Below are 17,194 nucleotides of genomic sequence, written 5' to 3' on the forward strand. Positions count from 1 at the left end.
TAAAATAAATTTAAAATTTGGTTAAACAAGCACTATTTTTCCTAGAATCAAATAACATTTTAAAAAATATTAAATAATAAAAGAACAAAATGATACAAATTAAAAATACTATAATAAAAATATAAGTTATTTTAGTTTTCAAATTTCAGTTCACATGAAAAATTACTGTAGTTAATAATTAAAAATAGTAAAAATAATTTATAAATGACTTTTACTATTTTCAAAATCTTTAAAATTTTATGCATTTTTAAAATTTAATTATGTTTAAATTATAATTATCAATTTATTTTAAATTTAATTTAAATATATATAAATAAATAATTCAATTCATAATTTTTTGAATATTAACAATAGGTTTTTGACACAATTGAAAATCATAAAATTTTAATTTTTAATCTTTTAAAAAAATAGTTGAAAATAGAAACATAAATATACTGACAACGTAGATAAATATATTTTTATAATTTTTATTTTTAATATTCAAAATAAAAAAAATGAAAAAAACAGGAATGAGGCTAAATAAACAATATATATATATATATATTTAAAAAAATAATAATAATAAATTTTAGACAAGAATAGACATGCGGGGCATTTTTTTTTTCCAACATTTAAAATTTTAATTTTAATTTGTTTGAGTCAAACGCTGCGTTTTGCTTCTTTCCTTCGGTCGCTTATATAAACTGAAAAAGACAAAGAAAAACACGTCAGATACGAGAGACCAGCAGAAGCTCCGTTGGAGGCTTGGAGCCCTAGAGTGACTGGTGACCTCATCTTCTCCCATTCTTGCCGTGGAGTCTCTTTCCCACCCTCGCAGCCTTCTTCGACCTGTTCGCCGGACATCGCAGCCTCGAGCAGGAGCTTCCCCATTCTCTCCCATATTTGCCGTCGAACCTATCTCGCAGCTTCGAAGCCCCTTCTCTCTCGAAGGCTCGAAGCCCGTTCTTTGCTGTACGTGAGTCCCTCCTCATTCCCTCCCTCTTCCCCATCTCCTTACCTGCTCTTTACTAGTTTGCAGGCCCAACTACAAGAAGGGGTTTCAGTCTTTGAAAAGCTCAATACAAAATTGACGTTTCTGTGAATGAAAAGTTAAACACTAAATTGATGTTTCAGTGTTTCAGAAGTTAAAAAGGGGGGCTGGTTGTTTTGTTAGGTGTGTAGGTGTCGGAACCATATTACCTGGCTCTGCTTATGCAACTTATCCCCTTCCCTCAGGAAAAAAAAAAGCGTCTTGGGGAAAAATCAATTTTGTATCTAAATGGAGTGGTTGAGTGCTTGCCAATGGCCAATGTCCCACTGCCTATTTCATTTTAAATTAATATTACCTCACTATTAATTGACTAACTTATCCCAGTTGTATCCTTATTTTTGCAACATCGAGTACCCCTGTGTCTATATGCTGTCATGTCTGTGTCCCATGTCGGTATCAGTGCTTTCTAGAATTAAATAAAACCCAAGCACTTAAAATCAGAACATTTAGATGTTCCTGTTGAATTATCATGTTTTGGACCATTATTTAGAGTGTTATGCTTGAGTCATTTCTCAAGTTGGAACATCGTATCTCAGATATTTGAATCTCTTCTGAGATATTTGTTTTTTTCATTTGGTACTGAAGTAGCCTTAGGTATGTCTCCCTGAGTACTGGTAATTTTACATGGGCGGCTTTGGGTGGTAGACATGTCTCTCCTTGTATGGATAGATTGCTGTTCACGAGTGTTTGGGAAGACTTTTTCCTGAATGTTCTGCAAGAGGTTCTGGTGAGGCCAATCTCTAATCAGTGTCTGGTGCTCTTTAGACTCTAATCCTATTTGGTGGGTCCATAACCTCATTTAGATTAGAGAATGTGGTTGACATACCCCTTTTAAAGGGATAATATCAAGATATGGTGGGGAGGTAATCACATTTAGGATGGGAGGGCTTTAAAGTCATGAAAAAATTGAAATTTGTGAACGATACATTGAAGCAATGGAATAGAGAGGAGTTTGGGAAAACCGAGGAGCAAAAAATTAAGGTTTTTTGTTTTTTGTTGAGATTGAGGGACTTGATAGACTGGAGGAGTGCAGGTTGTTGTATGAGGAGGATATGGCTAGAAGGGAAAATATTTATAATGAGTTGAGCTGCTTTTTCTAGGGGAGAAGAGGAGTTGGCGTCAGAAATTAAGGATAAGCTGGGGGAAAGAAGCGGCCGTAATTAAAGAGTTGGAGCTCTTATTGGGATTTATTGTGAGAGAGAAAAAATAAATTGGAGATGAGAAATGCACTTTTATAAACATTTATATACAGGACTTAGCATAAACCGATGATTGAGGGTCATGATTGGAGTCCTATAAGGGTGGATTGATCTTCTTGGTTAGAATGGAGTTTTTTATGGTTAGGGGTGAAGCTCTGGATCAAATGGCTTCACGATATATATATATGGATTTCTAGGAAGTTTTGTATGATGAAATTATTACTTTTTTTTAAAAAAAAATTTATGGGGAGTTTCATTGTCACGAGGTGGTGGGAAATAATGTGAATTCAACCTTTATTGCTATAATGCCTAAGAAGTAAGAAGGAGAGGTCTAGAAGGGTGAGATTTTAAGCCTATTATTTTGGTGACTAGTTTTTACAAAATTTCAACTACGGTCTTATTTTCGAGACTCAAAGGGGAGATAGATGGCAACAATCTTTTTTTATTAAAGATGGACAAATTTTAGACAAATTTTTAGTGGCTAACAAGGTGGTTGAGGATGTGAGGAGTAGAGGTAAGTGGGAATTAGTTTGCAAATTGGATTTGGAAAGGCTTATGACTTAGTGAATTGAGGTTTTAGACAAAGTGATGGGTAAGGGGGGTTTGGATCAGTGTGAAGGAATTGGATACAAGGTTGTCTTAGTTCTACAAATGTGCGGTGGTTGTAAGACAACCTATGGAGTGGTTAAAGGCCTCACGAGGGTTAAGACAAGGAGATCATTTGTCTCTTATCTTGTTCATCCTCATGGTTTATGGTTTAATCAGGTTGATTTCTCATGCTCAGATTTTGGGGACAATAGAGGCTTATTACTTGGGACTTGGGAGGGAGGAGGTTGAGGTGACCCATCTTAAGTTCGCATGTGACACCATATATATTTTTGGATGATAATATCAGGAAATTTGGAAAGATCCTCATTTAAGTGTTGGTGATCAACACATCAAAGAGTGGAGGGCTTGGCATTAACGTAGATTTTAGTGATGTAGAGGGTTTTAAGACTATTGCTGATTGTGCTTCTTTGACTTGGCCTTTATTGTACCTTGGTCTTCCTTTAGGTGGCAACCCTATGTCTGCTACTTCTAGGGATCCTGTGGTTGAGAGAATGAGTAAAATGTTGTGACTATTGCTAGTTGTGCTTTTTTGACTTGGCCTTTATTGTACCTTGGTCTTCCTTTAGGAGGCAACCCTATGTTTGCTACTTCTTGGGATCCTGTTGTTGAGAGAGTGTGTAAAAGGTTGGAGGGGTGGAATAGGGCTTTAGTTTCACCGGGGCTCGTATTACTCCTATTAGTTCATCCATTTCTAGCATTCCCATTTATTTCTAACCACTTCTTAGTATTCATCTGAGGGTGGTGAGGGTTTCGTACAAGTTGATGAGAGATTTCTTGTGGTTAATTAGTGGTGAGACTAAGTGAAATCATCTTGTAGGTTGAGATGTGGTTAGGAGACCTAAGTTGAGGGAGTTTGCGGCTTGGCAATATGGTGTCTAAACAGAAAATAGTTATGGAGGTTCCCCTTAGAGACTAATTTCCTATGGCATCATCAATTGTTAAAAGTAAACATGGAGTCAATCAGATTGTGTGATATGCTTGAGGAAGTGGCAATGTTTTCCATTTGAGCCCATGGAAGTTTGTCTCCCACATTGCTGGTCTATTCTATGTTCTTTACTCGCTTTAAAATGGGCGAGCTATAAAATTGGGTTTCGGAAAGAGATTTGGGTGGGGAGACCTTCATTGGAGCTGTTGCTCGCTTGTTTAGATTATCTACGGTTCACAATGCACCAATAACAACTTTTTATATACTTAGGGAGGGGGCTCTCTTTTCTTTGGGTTTCCCCTTCTTTAGGAGTTTCAACGAAAGTGAGGTTAGTGAATGGTGATCTTACTTCTTTGTGAGTGTGTTGGATTCTTCCGTTCCTTATGATAGGTTAGATGCTCAATTTTGGCTAGGGAATTCTCCAGGTTTCTTTTGTTCTAAATCTTTCTTTTCTCATCTTTCAAAACTTGCAATCCCTTGCCCTTTTCCTTTGTATCATGTCATTTGGAAGGCTAAGGTTCCTTTTTGGGTTTGGGCTTTCACTTGGACTCTATTTCTTAATAGGATTAGTATGAAGACTCATTACAGGTAAAGGGGCCCTATGAAACTCTCAACCCAGATATTTACATGTTGTTTGGTGTGTCCAATGAGACATCAGGTGGTAAGGAATCTTTGTGGGTGCTCGTTTCTCCTTTTTTGATGAAATGTTGGTGGCTCCACTTATGAGATATAAGGGTTTTAGTAAGAGTAGAAGAGGGAAGGTTTTTTGTTATGTTCAGTGCATGCAATCTTTTGGATGTTGTGGCTTTGAGAGGAATGCTAGGGCTAGGTTTTTTTATTTTATTTTATTTTGAACTTCTTTTTTAGAAACTTTTGGTGGAATATCGTTGAGTTATCTCCAAAGATATTGGAGGGCAGCACCTTGTAATTGGCTAGTTCGTGGAGTATACCATTTCCTTCTCCTCTACTTTTGTTTTGTTACTAATGAATTCTTGTTATCTAAAAACTAATCAAGCCTCATGAAAAAGTTAAAACTAAACCCCTCTTTTTCCTCTTCCTTAAAAGAGGTGGAAATCCTGCAAGCATGAGCATCATTTTGTGATTGGTTTAGAATCATTTGAAAGTTGCATCATCAAATTGAAAACAATGAAAAAAAGCAAGGGAGAGCTGGAGCATTTGAAACTGTGGCTGTCATTGCCATGGAGAATTATCACTGTTGCGGAGAGCTAGAGCGGCGTGTCATGGCCTTAGACCTTTCTCTAAGCCAACCGTGCCGGCACTTAGCAATATTCACACCGACTGTGATGTTAAGTCAGCCTAACCTGCTAGATGGACACCAAAGTTGACAAGAGAGAGCTAGAGAGTTTGAGAGAATGAAGACACTTGTATTGCTTGGAGAATGCTTTACAACACTTTGTAGGTTGGTTTGGCCAAATGAGGCCTCCACCTATTTATACGCTTCCACCTCCTCAATGGACGGTGGAGATCAATTTGAATCTACAACCTAGATTCATCTTCTAGACTATTCATTTAGATATTTACAAGGAAGGTTTTAGCATATGTACATTCCAATAGAATGTAGAAATATCTAGTAGTTCCTACTACACTCTAGGACATTCTAGAGAATTCTCCACGGTTCTAGATCACTCTATGATACTCTAGAGAGTTCCTCATAAATCTGGAGTGTTCTAGATTCTACTTTAATTTTCTGTACATGTGTGGAGCGTTACAGGTGGCCTGCCACCTGTGGTAGTGCAGTAGACGGGAGAGGCCGTGATGGAGAGCAGAGACGGACAGGACTTAAGGCCAGGATTTGTTTAAATGGATTAGTTGTGAGACACCTGTTGGGCATTGACTTGTTTTGCCAGCTTTTATCCTCTCTCATCGCTGGGCTTATTTGATATGAAGACGCAGAATGGGAATCAAATATGAATGCTAGAGAAACCTTTCTCAACCTTAACTTCCTACCTCTCTTCCTTGTTTGCTTGGGATTGTATCAATCAGGACTGCATCCTTGCTTGAATCTTTATCATCATCAACGCTTCTCTCTCTCTCTCTCCACCTGCATCAATCTGGATTGCTTTCAATTCTTCACTGTCATCATCATAGAATCTCGCATCTCGCTCTCTCTCTGAATTCTTCTCCACATTGATTGGGAGTGTTACTGCAGATCCTCTGTGTGTGTGTGTGTTTGTGTCTTTTATGTTGTTTGGTTTGATACTGACAGCTCAATTTCTTTTGCTGTATTTCACAGAATTCTCCATTGTTATGTAGACCTAGCCACCTTTATTGCTTAAAAATTGAAAATATTTGAATCTTCATGAACTGTGAGTGGTTTATGAGCTTTATAAATCTTTTCAGCTTAAGTTCAAATGGCAGATGATGATAGACGCTAACATTCATATTAAAAGTCTATTTTAATCATAAATTTTTCATTATCTAAAAAAAATTCAATTGAAAAATAGTTCAAGCTGGTATTACTGGATTTGAGGTAAAATTAAAAATGACAATGATTTCAGTTGATCTTTATAGTGCAGGCATAATTGCAGAAGCTGCCAATGGTTAATGTAGATATGCATCACTGACAGGACATAAATAGAGGATAGTCTGGTAAAATGATACCATCTTTCTAGGTAGCAAAAAAGCAACCTTTCTTTGGATTTTGAGTATTTCATCCACTTGTGCTTCTGCTATGCTCTCACAAACATTTCCCTCCTCTAAATAATCATGTTTGCTAATCCAAAAATCTGGCGCATCAGACTGTTTCCTGCTTCTTCATTTGGGCATTTATTTAAATAGAGGATAGTCTAGTAAAATGATACCATCTTTCTAAGTAGCCAAAAAGAAACCTTTCTTTGGATTTTGGGTATTTCATCCACTTGTGCTTCTGCTATGTTCTCACTAGCAATTCCTCTCTAAATAATCATGTTTGCTTATAAAAATTTCTGATGCATCAGGCTGTTTCCTGCTTCTTCATTTGGGCATTTATTTCCTCTTCCAAATAAACTTTGTTATTGTTGAGCAACAAAGAGCCACAAGCACCGGAAAATTCTCCATTTCTTAAATTTCTTATGCCCTTCTTGAAGCTCATTGTCCCTTCTCTCATCTGTCTTGGTGGGAAGTGGGGATCCACAAAGTTTAGGATTCCCATATAAATAAAAGCATTAAAGCTTTGTAATTGGGCCAAATGGGCATCAAAATGTGTGTGGACATATATATACACACATGCATGCACAAACAACAACCCTTTTTCTGCCAATTCACACAGCTGAGGGCATCTCCCTCGTCTAGCTTTAGAGCTATTAAATCCTTCCTCACTATCTCATTCCATGTTATATTTGGTCTACCCCTACCCCTTCTACTACTAGTGATAATGACTATGTCACTCCTCATTCGTGCACTACTTGGCTTACGTTTCAAATTTCCAAACCATCTAAGCTGCCCTCCCCTGTCTTATCTCCTACCTATGCTATACCAAACTTATTGTGAATATGTTCATACCTTAATTTATCTTTTAATATTTTACCACTCATTCAGCTTAGCATTTGCATTTCGACAGCTTTTACTTTTTGCATATGTTGTTTCATGGTTGGCCAACATTTTGATCAATAGAGCATGGGTTATCTTATAGGCATCCTATAGAACTTTTCTTTTATTTTTAAGGGTATTCTTGGATCACATAGCACTTTTGAAACGCACCTTCATTTTACTCAACCTGCTTTACCTCTATGTATTACATCCACTATAATTTCTCCTCCCGCTGGCATAAAGATCCAAGGAATTGAAATTTACTAGTGCTGTAATTTCTTGATTATCAGTTTAATCTTATCTTCAACATTCCTCCTTCCATGGCTGAAATTTCATTTCATATATTATGTCTCATTTTTACTTATACTAAAACCGCTTGATTCTAAAGTTGTTCTCCATAATTCTAACTTAGATTCTACTTCACTCTTACTTTCATCAATCAAAACAACATAATCTACGAACAACATATACTATGGGATCTTGTTTTGAATGTTTTGACTGAGTTCATCAATCACTAAAGCAAAAAGATAAGAGCTCAAATTAAAACCTTGATGTACACCTATTGTATTTGGGAATTCCTAGACTTTCCAATTGCAATCTTAAAGCTGGTCGTCACTTTGTCATACATATCCTTAATGACATTAATATATCTACTACAAATTCCCTTATTCTAAAACCCACCAAATAACTTCCCTAGTAACCTGATCATAGAATTTTTCTTGGTAAATAAAAATAATATGCAAGTCTCTCTTCTTTTCCCTAAACTTTTCCATTAACCTTCTTAAAATATAAAGAGCTTTTATTGTTGATCTCACGGGCATAAAGCCAAATTGATTCTTTGAGACCCTCATTTTTTATCGTACTTTGTTTAATTACCCTTTTCCACAGTTTCATCGTATGACTCATAAGTTCGATTCTGCAGTTATTACAATTTTGGTATTGCTGTTGTTTTTGTATATCGGTATTAAAGTGCTTTTGCTCCATTCATTTGACATTTTCTTTGTTTTTACGATAGTGTTAAATAGATTAGTTGACCGTATACTCCCATTATCACCTAAGCATTTCCAATTTTCAATTGGGATATTATTCGATTCTATAGATTTCCCACTTCCCATCTTTTTGAAAGCCATCTTAACTTGAGTAACTCAATTTTTCGAATAAATCCTCTATTTTTTTTTAGCCTTTTCCTCATTTGTCACTTCTAGCTTCAAGTTTTCAATTTGATTTTCTATTTTGTTTTTCGATAGAAAAAGAAGATATATCAATTGGCTTTCAATTTGGTTTTCATTAGACAATATATTAATGTGTCTTCACCGCCTCTCTTTTGTTGTCTTGTAGAGTCAAGCCATTATCATTCTCATCTTTTATGCATTTACGTTACTTTAATCTTTGCACTTTCTTTCTCTAGCTCTAGCAAGTTTTTATATATCTCTTACCCCTTCTTTTCAAGGTTTTCTATGTTTCTACAATTTTGCCATGTTTTTTGTCAAATTATTTTTGTCTTTACAACTTGTTGGACATCTTGATCCATTGCCAACTCTCTTTACTACCCAAGAATCTCTTTCTAGATTCACCTAAAAATTTCTTTTGCTATCTTTTTAATAGAGTTTATCATCTTATTCCATCGAGTGTCCACATCTACCTGATATTGTTCAATCACCCTCTTTGATAATTTTATCTTTAAATTTTATAATACTTTCTTCCTTTAGACTCCACCACCTAATCCTCTTGCATTGATAAATGTTGCTCTTTCTTTTCCATTTTTTAGTACATATATCTAATATTAGAGCTGTGGGCAGGCCTTGGATCAAGGGTAAGGTTGCTCCTTTGTGACCAATTGGTCACAGGTTTGGGTTCAAGGAAACAACCTCTTTGCATAAAGCAAGGGTAAGTCTGTGTACACTGTGATGACCCTCCCTCCACTTTCGCAAAGTGGGGAGCCTTATGGCTCGAGGATGACCTTTATATCTAATACTAGAACTTTGTGTTGTTCAGCCAACTTTCACTTGAACTTTAAAATCCTTACATGACAAATGATGCACCCTATTAGTTAAGAAAATTCTATTTGGCTTTTATTTTGTTCACTTTTGAAGGTTATCAAGCGTTCTTCTCTTTTCTATTCATTATAACCAAATTATAAGACATGGAAAAATTTAAAATGTTATCACTAGGCTCATTTTTATCTTCATAACCATGGCCTTCACGTATCCTCTCATAAACCTTTATTGTCCTTTCTATTGTGTCCATTCAAATTAGCTGCTATGATTGTTTGTTTGGACCTTGGTTATCCCTTGTATTATGCCATCCATATCTTCCCAAAATAGCCTTTTAAGGTTTTTTGCTAAGCCTATTTGGGGAGCATACATGCTAATTGACATTTATCATCTGTAGTCCTAGAAGGCCAGAACTATCTTGATTTTTATGATCCTGTGCCCTATTCTGTTAACCACATTATCGTTTAGGTCTTTGTCTACAATCATTGCCACCCCATTTTTATGTTTTCTTTTCTCGAGTACCGTGCACATCTATCTTTGTGTGTGTGTGTGTGTGTGTAGGGACTTGGGAGATCCAAATACACCCTATGTTCTTAAGAAAACCAAAAACCCTTCTTCTGCTCTATGCTCTAGCAATCTAGTGTCATTATAATTATTCATACTGAACATGAGAATGAGAGAGTCCATTGAATCTAGCATTTTTTAGGTTTGCAAGAAATGATGGAATGTGAGTGGTCATTACATTCCTACTTGAAGTTCATTCATTATCCATTCTATTTTTGTGCACCAAACATGGTGTTATTTTTTAATTTTATATCTAGCCATCCATCATTGCTGATCATCATCTTCCTGTTCTCAAGCCGAGCAACAAAAGCATGTGATCATCTCCAAATTAAACTCTATTAGAATCCAAGTTCTTTTGACCACCACAGAATCATTTGTACTATGTTCTAAACAAAAAAAAGAAGTAAAAATTATTGGTGCTTCCATTGTTCCGTTTTAGTTTCTTTTTAATTGCATGGAGTTTCAATGTTGCAATTATTACTTGATTTTTATTATCATGCTTGATTTATCTGCTGTTATTTTAATTTCTCCAATAAATTTTAGTACTTTCTAATTCAATAGGATGCCATTATTCACTGTTTAGAAGGATTAGCCTAATGGTTAAACGACAAGTAGCTGATGGAGGAATTGAAGATTCTGGGTGTACTAAGACTAAGAAGAAACAGTTACTTCCATCCATGATAAAGAACAAGGAGAAGAGATCAATTGTCCATGGAAAGCTCAAGCATGAGAAGAAGCTTGAGAAGCGTAAGAAGGCTAAAGTGCGTGATGCTGCTGAAAAGATGGCTCTTGAGCTTGGCGAGGAGGTGTGCCTTCGTTTTTGATTGATTCAATTATTTGATTTTAGTACCCAATCGTACAAGTAACTTGATAATGGTAGATTTGAAGGATTATTTTTGCCTTTGGAGCTAATAATAGTTTGGGACGTTAATAGTTTTGTATTCTTTTTCTTTCTTTGTGCAGCCTCCACCTAAGCAGATTCCCCGCACTATTGAAAACACACGGGAGTTTGATGAAACTGTTTGCAGGCCTGATGATGAAGAGGTTGTATCCTTTCTCTCTCTCTCTCTCTCTCACACACACACACACACACACACACACACACACACACACAAACACACACACACACACAACATATACATAGAAACACAAAAGACATGCATACTGTTGCATTATTTTCTTTTAAGTTTGAATCTCGTGTTTCTGCACTGCTAATTTACAATTAACCTCATCACAGCATTTTTGGTCTGGGCTGGACTGCTCATGACACCTGGATCTTTTCAGAATTTACGTTTTTTCTGTTCTCCTCTCTGTCTAAATATAAATTTTTTTCAATTTATTTTATTGTCTTTTAAATCGTTGGCTATAAAAAAATTATAGTGCTACTTGTGGTTGACTTATTGCTCATGTTTAAAATTGCAGCTATTTGCAGGAAATGATGCAGATGAATTTAGTTCAGTTTTAAATGGTGAACGCACTCCTAAGATACTAATTACCACTTGCCGTTTCAATTCTTCTGTATGGCCTCTCCACTTCACGTGTCATTTTCATAGGGCCATTAAGCTTAATGGATTACACATTGCATTTTTAATTTTCCCCATGTTTGACAGAATTCTTGGGTTGAAACAAAATCTTTTCTGCAAAATGTTTTCTAACATGTTTAAATTGCTGTTGTTTTATATGTTGCTTGGTACTTAGAGGGGACCTGCTTTTATATCGGAACTGCTTTCAGTTATCCCAAATGCACATTACTATAAGAGGGGGACTTATGACTTAAAAAAGGTGCTGGTTATTAATTTTCTTACTCATATGTTTTCTTTTTCTTTTATTTTGTTGGCATAGAAGTTTATTGACATCGAAGTATTGTCGTGTGAACTCTTTTAACCAGAGTGTTTTGATTTTTTATTTTTTTAATTTCAGATTGTAGAGTATGCAAAACACAAGGATTTCACCTCCCTTATAGTTGTTCACACTAACCGCAGGGAGCCAGGTTTGTGGTCTTGCATTTTAGGAGTCTTGTGCTTCTATAATTTCTTTGGACTGGGAGTGTGTTTTCGTTAGCAGGACAAGTGGATTTTTTTTTTTAAAATCCACACCCTAACCATTGTTATTAGAAAGTTTATGTTGTGAACTGGATGGCTGCCTTGTAGATGCTCTTCTAATTATTAGCTTGCCTGATGGTCCTACTGCTCATTTCAAGCTTTCAGGACTTTTCTTGCGCAAAGATATTAAGGTATGTCATTGATGGTTAATTAGCATTACATCTTTTATTCTGTGTGAGCTACTACCTGCATAGCCAACAGCTAGTGAGTAATAACTATAAAAGATGTCTTTCTGATATAAGCATGTGTATGTGCAGACATGCATGCATGTGTGCTTGTGTTTATTGTGGATGGTGTGCTTTAACACCTTATGGCTTGTACACAATGTTCCTTTTGTAATCCTGTATGAAATAATGACTAATGTTTTTCTTGCAATTGATATGGTATGAATCTCGCAGTTACCTAGAGATTTTCCCTGCAAGAAAGACATACTTGCATATATGCTTCTATGCTGAAGTTGCTGGTTTGTGTTGCTTATCGACTATGCATCCAATTAAGGGTTTAGTATCGTCTAAACATTGGAGGCAAATTTAATTAGTTAAGTTACTAGAGGTGATCTGTTGAACATTCATGAGAATACACACCCATACAAGAACAAATTATTGCCTACAGATAAGCATTGTATGTCCATGGTTATTTTTAGCTTGCTTATGAGAAATATTTACTGTTCCTAGTTTGATGTATGAAGGGATTTCTAAATTAAATAGGTTGTTTAAACATACAATTGAATCTGTATATATTCTAATATTTGTAGAAAAGAAGACTTTTGCTACTAATTGGAATGAATAGTCCACATGCAAGTGAACATGGGGGGAATAAGTGGGTGAAGTTTTGGGTGTTACGCTTGTTATTGACTCATTATAGTGTCTGCCTTGATTATACAATCATCTCATTAGCAAAAAGAACATTATTAACAGGGCATCAAGGTGATGCCTGCCTGATACACGAACAGGATAAAGATCAGTAATCACTCACCTTGCAGGGTGTCCAAAAGAAAAAAAAATGGAATTAAATTATGATCATTCCAAAACTGCACACTGTGCCAGCTGGTAATAGAAGCAACTGACTGATCTTTACTAATCTGTAGGGGTCTAACTGATCCTTCAAAGGCTCTACTACTTCTTTCCTTCCAAGAGTCAAAGCTTTCTTCTTTTTTGGTGGCTCGAGCACCTTTTTGAGCCCAAAAGTCCCCTCCGATAGAGCTGGTAGTGGCCCTGCTGCCTGGTCAAGGAGGAGATCATGCTTCAAAGGTTCCTGGTTCAGGGGCAGTGCAGGCGGGTATGATAAACTAATTCAGCATCATACATAGACAACAACTGTTGGCAAGGATCAGCCACCTGTTGGCATTGCCTTCCAAGTGAGGAAACTTGTCTCTGTGGGCTGCTGTCTCCCAACTGTGATCCCAAGTGAGGTTGCCGCAATTTGTTCCCATTGGGGAAACTTTTCTAGAAAAAAGTTGACCATGAATCTATTATTTCTATTCAAGATCCCTTTTGGTTTATTGGTTATGTTTCAAAGCCTGAATTTGTACAAACTACTGTAAAACTAAGTGAGGCGATCAAGTTCCCAGTAGGACATTTCTAACTGTCATGGGCCAAATACCCTTTTAGTAACACTCTTCTTGGCCCTCCTTTCAGCATTGAGACCCTAGCTAAGCTCCTACTCATCTAGCTCTTTGATGCCATTAAGAGTGCTGGTCTTTTTCACATGAACATTTCCAAAGGTACTTCTATTCCTGAACTTCAGCTTTTCTTTCAATCTTGAGACAAGCGCATAGTTTGCTTCCCCTTTGAAATGGAGTGGGGACCATCATAGCATATCTTGATCCTCGGAACTGTCATGCTTGAGCCACATGTTTTCGAATCAATGTGGAGTTGGCTCCCATTTAACTCCTCCCATGTCAAGGAGTATAGGAAAGGGATTCGAGATGGACTTAGATAGGAGACTCGAACATTGGAGAAGTGAATTTTCCCAATTCATATAAATTAAGAACCTATCAATCCTTGAGAAAGAGGGTGACTCCCTAGAGTTGGAGCAAGTGCCACCCATGAGTGGAAGATCAATGGGGAAATTCCCATTGATGAAGTTCGAAAATTCTCTCATGCATGTGTTCTCTCTAATTACCACCGCTTCTTGAATGTGATAGTCAACCATTTTGAAGTCTTCTACAATGATCCAAGGTGCATCCCACCAGCTTCTAACATCCAAGAGATCATTCAAAAAATGCCTAGAGGGTCCCTCACATGGGTTGTAGATATCGGTGAGGATCCACTAGAAGTTATCCTCGAGGCTCTTGAACAAGCAGGAGATGGAGTCAACTACACTATGCTTCCATAGAACAAGAACTGCATTACCTTCAGCTTTGAAGGAAATCCATCTGCAGGCCTCTTGACCTCATAAACCTTTGACCAAAAACTACTCCACTGCCCTACTTTAGTTTTGTGCAAGAAAATGTCACCTCTCCTCCACTCCTTGGGAAAAGATTTGATTAAAGTCTTAAATTGGTCATTGAGTCCCCTCACTTTCCATGAAATGAGCTCTTCAACATGAGTTCACTATAGGACACCTCCGCCACATTAGAGAAAGGACACCTTCTTATTCTCCATTTGCAAGTTGGTCGGTGTCATCCTTCTCGATTTAGAGGCCTAGGACTTCCATTTAAAAGTGGGAATCACTCTATAGCCTAGCTTGACCGCCAATGACGAGATATTGTGCCAACTCTTTTGAGTCATAGCCATGGTTTTAAATAAAGGCTGCGACCGTTACATAACGCCGTTACGTAAAGGTTTTTTGGGTTATCGATACCGTTACACACCGCGAAATCGGTGGGAAGAAAAATCACGGCCGTAGCGGTAGTTACAGATCGCGACCGTTACGTAAAGGCCGCTACAGGACTGTTACACCAAAAAAATATTTTATTCTTTACTTTTTCTTCTCATTTTTTTTCTCTCTCTTTCATATATCATTCTCAATATACCAAGTGGCAAGAGGGGGAAAAGATTATAATGAGGATGACAATGATACAAAATTTACTATTTCTTTAAATACTCACAATAAATGCATTAATTAACAATTTCAAAATACTAACTTGTTAGGAAATTTTTTTTTTAATAATATTAGTAATGTGATATTTATGTTCTTTATTTTTCAACTTCAACCTTCGTTCTTTTCTAGCTATTTTATATTTATATTATTCGTATGTCTTATGTGTCTAATAGATTAATGAAGTGTATAATGTATTTTATTTTATTAATTCATTTAGCACACATAAGAATTTATTACAGATAAGAACAATGAGAAGTATAAATACGTGCACACACGTAATTTTCTATCAATGATGGTTTAAAACAAATGTAAACTTGTTGCCCTTACTAAATAACTTAGTTACTCGAACTAAAGGTCCAAAATACACAAAAACCCTTTCTAAGAATGGCTAAAAGCTTAAAACATGCAAGTACGCTAATATGCACAAGGTTGTGCGTGCTTCAAAAAAATTCACGACCGTTACACCCGTTTCCCGTTATGTAACATCCGCTACTCCTGCTTCTCGTTACACCCGTTACCGTTACGTTACGCTACCCGATACCGCGATTTAAAACCATGGTCATAGCCCTTTGAAAAGGCTATATTTTGTTCAGCAACCACTGCCCATATCCACTAATGCATGGTATTTACCCTGTTTGTTTGCATTATTTGCATTGAGAAGGTTTCATCCTTGTTACTCATTCAACGATACCAAGACGTCATCATGGGCCTTTTGCTTCTCCTCTTGGCACTTGTGTACTTCGTGATTTTAAGGAAGTCAATGTTCCACTTTTGAGAAGGAAGTCTTCCTTCTGATCACCATTTTGCGTTTTGCTCTCCTATCGAGGAGGGAGGGAGGGATAGAAAAACTAAGCTAAAACCTCATAGTGGATTGTTGAATAATGTCAAAGGTCAAGAAAGGTTTAGGAGAATGCTGTTAATTGGCACTTTCTCAGGTGCATGTTCACATGCATTGAAGTTTGTAGTAGGCTGCGGTGTTACACCAACAAAATGTGAGGCTAGCCCAACTGAATGTGTCATGCACAGGCTTGCGTGCATGTATACATGCACTAAAGCATGGTGTGGTGGGGTAGTGTCATATTGTCACATAATTGTTAGGAAAACTCTGGAGAGGGGGTTTTGTAGGGGTAGTTAGCCATGGCCCACTTCCTTGAGGCAAGGTGGATAATCAATTTCTGAAAAATAGGAACATTGGTTCTGCAAAAAAAAAAAAATCCATTGACAGTCTAAGTTCTTAACCAATAGAGGATTTAAAAAGAAAGAGAATTGAGAAATTCTGCTAAATTTTATTTGAGAGTCACAATGGAATGGGTTAATTAGGTAGTCTCCCTTGCCCTTCTCATGTTGGGATTGACATATATGATTCTAAGCTGTCTTATGGTGGGTCTTTGTTTCCATTCCATCTCTTGTTTGGGGACAAAGCGCAGCTGTTGACCTACCCTGCCATGTGTATTTGAAATATGCTATTACTTTACTATTTCTTCATCCAAACAACATAGATATCATATTTGTTTCCTTTTAGAAAAGGGCAAAGTTTTTTGTAGGCAATCCTTTGTGAATGAGTGATGGGGTGGCAATGTATGGTAAGTCTGCTTTCAAATTGCAATATTCATGTTTCTTGTTTTTGAAAGAAGTCAAAGGGCCCTGTAAAAAGTTAAAAAAATTAACGGACAGTCCCTCTTTGAAACTTCTCATGCGGAGATCTCCCCTACATTGCATCCCTATGGATGGGAGAGAGAGCACTTGGCAGTGCAAAGATGGCATAGTGAAGGAGGTTTTGGTAAATAGAGGAGAAGGTTGAGGGTTGATGGTGATGTAGGAATGGGATATTAAGGAATTAAGGGAAAGAGAGATTTGGATTTGTAGATGCCATTACTGTTAAAGAAATGGTAATAATGTTAATTAGAGATCGTTAACCACTTATTGAAAAGTGCTTTTCAGAAAAGAAGCGGAATTTCATGGTGCTGATAATAAAGTGCCTAGTTCAGATGGCTTTAATATGGCTTTCTTTCAAAGGTACTAAGATTTTCTCAAGTAAGGCATCATTGGGGTTTCAAAGACTTCCATAGAACTGGCAATTCTGTGTCCAATATCAACTCAACGTTTGTCTGCTTGATTCCTAAGAAACCGGGAGCTTGAAATATCAAAGATTTTCACTTGATCTGCTTGGTTGGCGGCTTATACAAAATCCTATCCAA

General features: G+C 36.8%; 1 protein-coding gene across 4 annotated transcripts in view; it reads left to right on the forward strand.

Moving 5' to 3' along the window:
- Positions 1-704: 704 nt before the first annotated feature.
- The window catches only part of LOC131150996 (uncharacterized), a 29,929-nt gene continuing 13,439 nt past the window's right edge, over positions 705-17,194 (forward strand). Inside the window, exons 1-7 of one of the 4 annotated variants that reach the window (XM_058102140.1) lie at positions 705-955; positions 10,433-10,655; positions 10,813-10,893; positions 11,272-11,367; positions 11,548-11,631; positions 11,770-11,839; positions 12,000-12,082. In XM_058102140.1, coding sequence (XP_057958123.1) covers positions 10,446-10,655; positions 10,813-10,893; positions 11,272-11,367; positions 11,548-11,631; positions 11,770-11,839; positions 12,000-12,082 — 624 coding nt within the window. In that variant the 5' untranslated portion in view covers positions 705-955; positions 10,433-10,445. Of the gene's footprint in view, positions 956-10,410; positions 10,656-10,812; positions 10,894-11,271; positions 11,368-11,547; positions 11,632-11,769; positions 11,840-11,999; positions 12,083-17,194 lie in introns of all 4 variants that reach the window. The other 3 variants (XM_058102142.1, XM_058102143.1, XM_058102141.1) reach the window with 3 other exon arrangements.

The sequence above is a fragment of the Malania oleifera genome, chromosome 3, assembly GCF_029873635.1.
Source record: "Malania oleifera isolate guangnan ecotype guangnan chromosome 3, ASM2987363v1, whole genome shotgun sequence".
In the NCBI taxonomy this organism is placed as follows: domain Eukaryota; kingdom Viridiplantae; phylum Streptophyta; class Magnoliopsida; order Santalales; family Ximeniaceae; genus Malania; species Malania oleifera.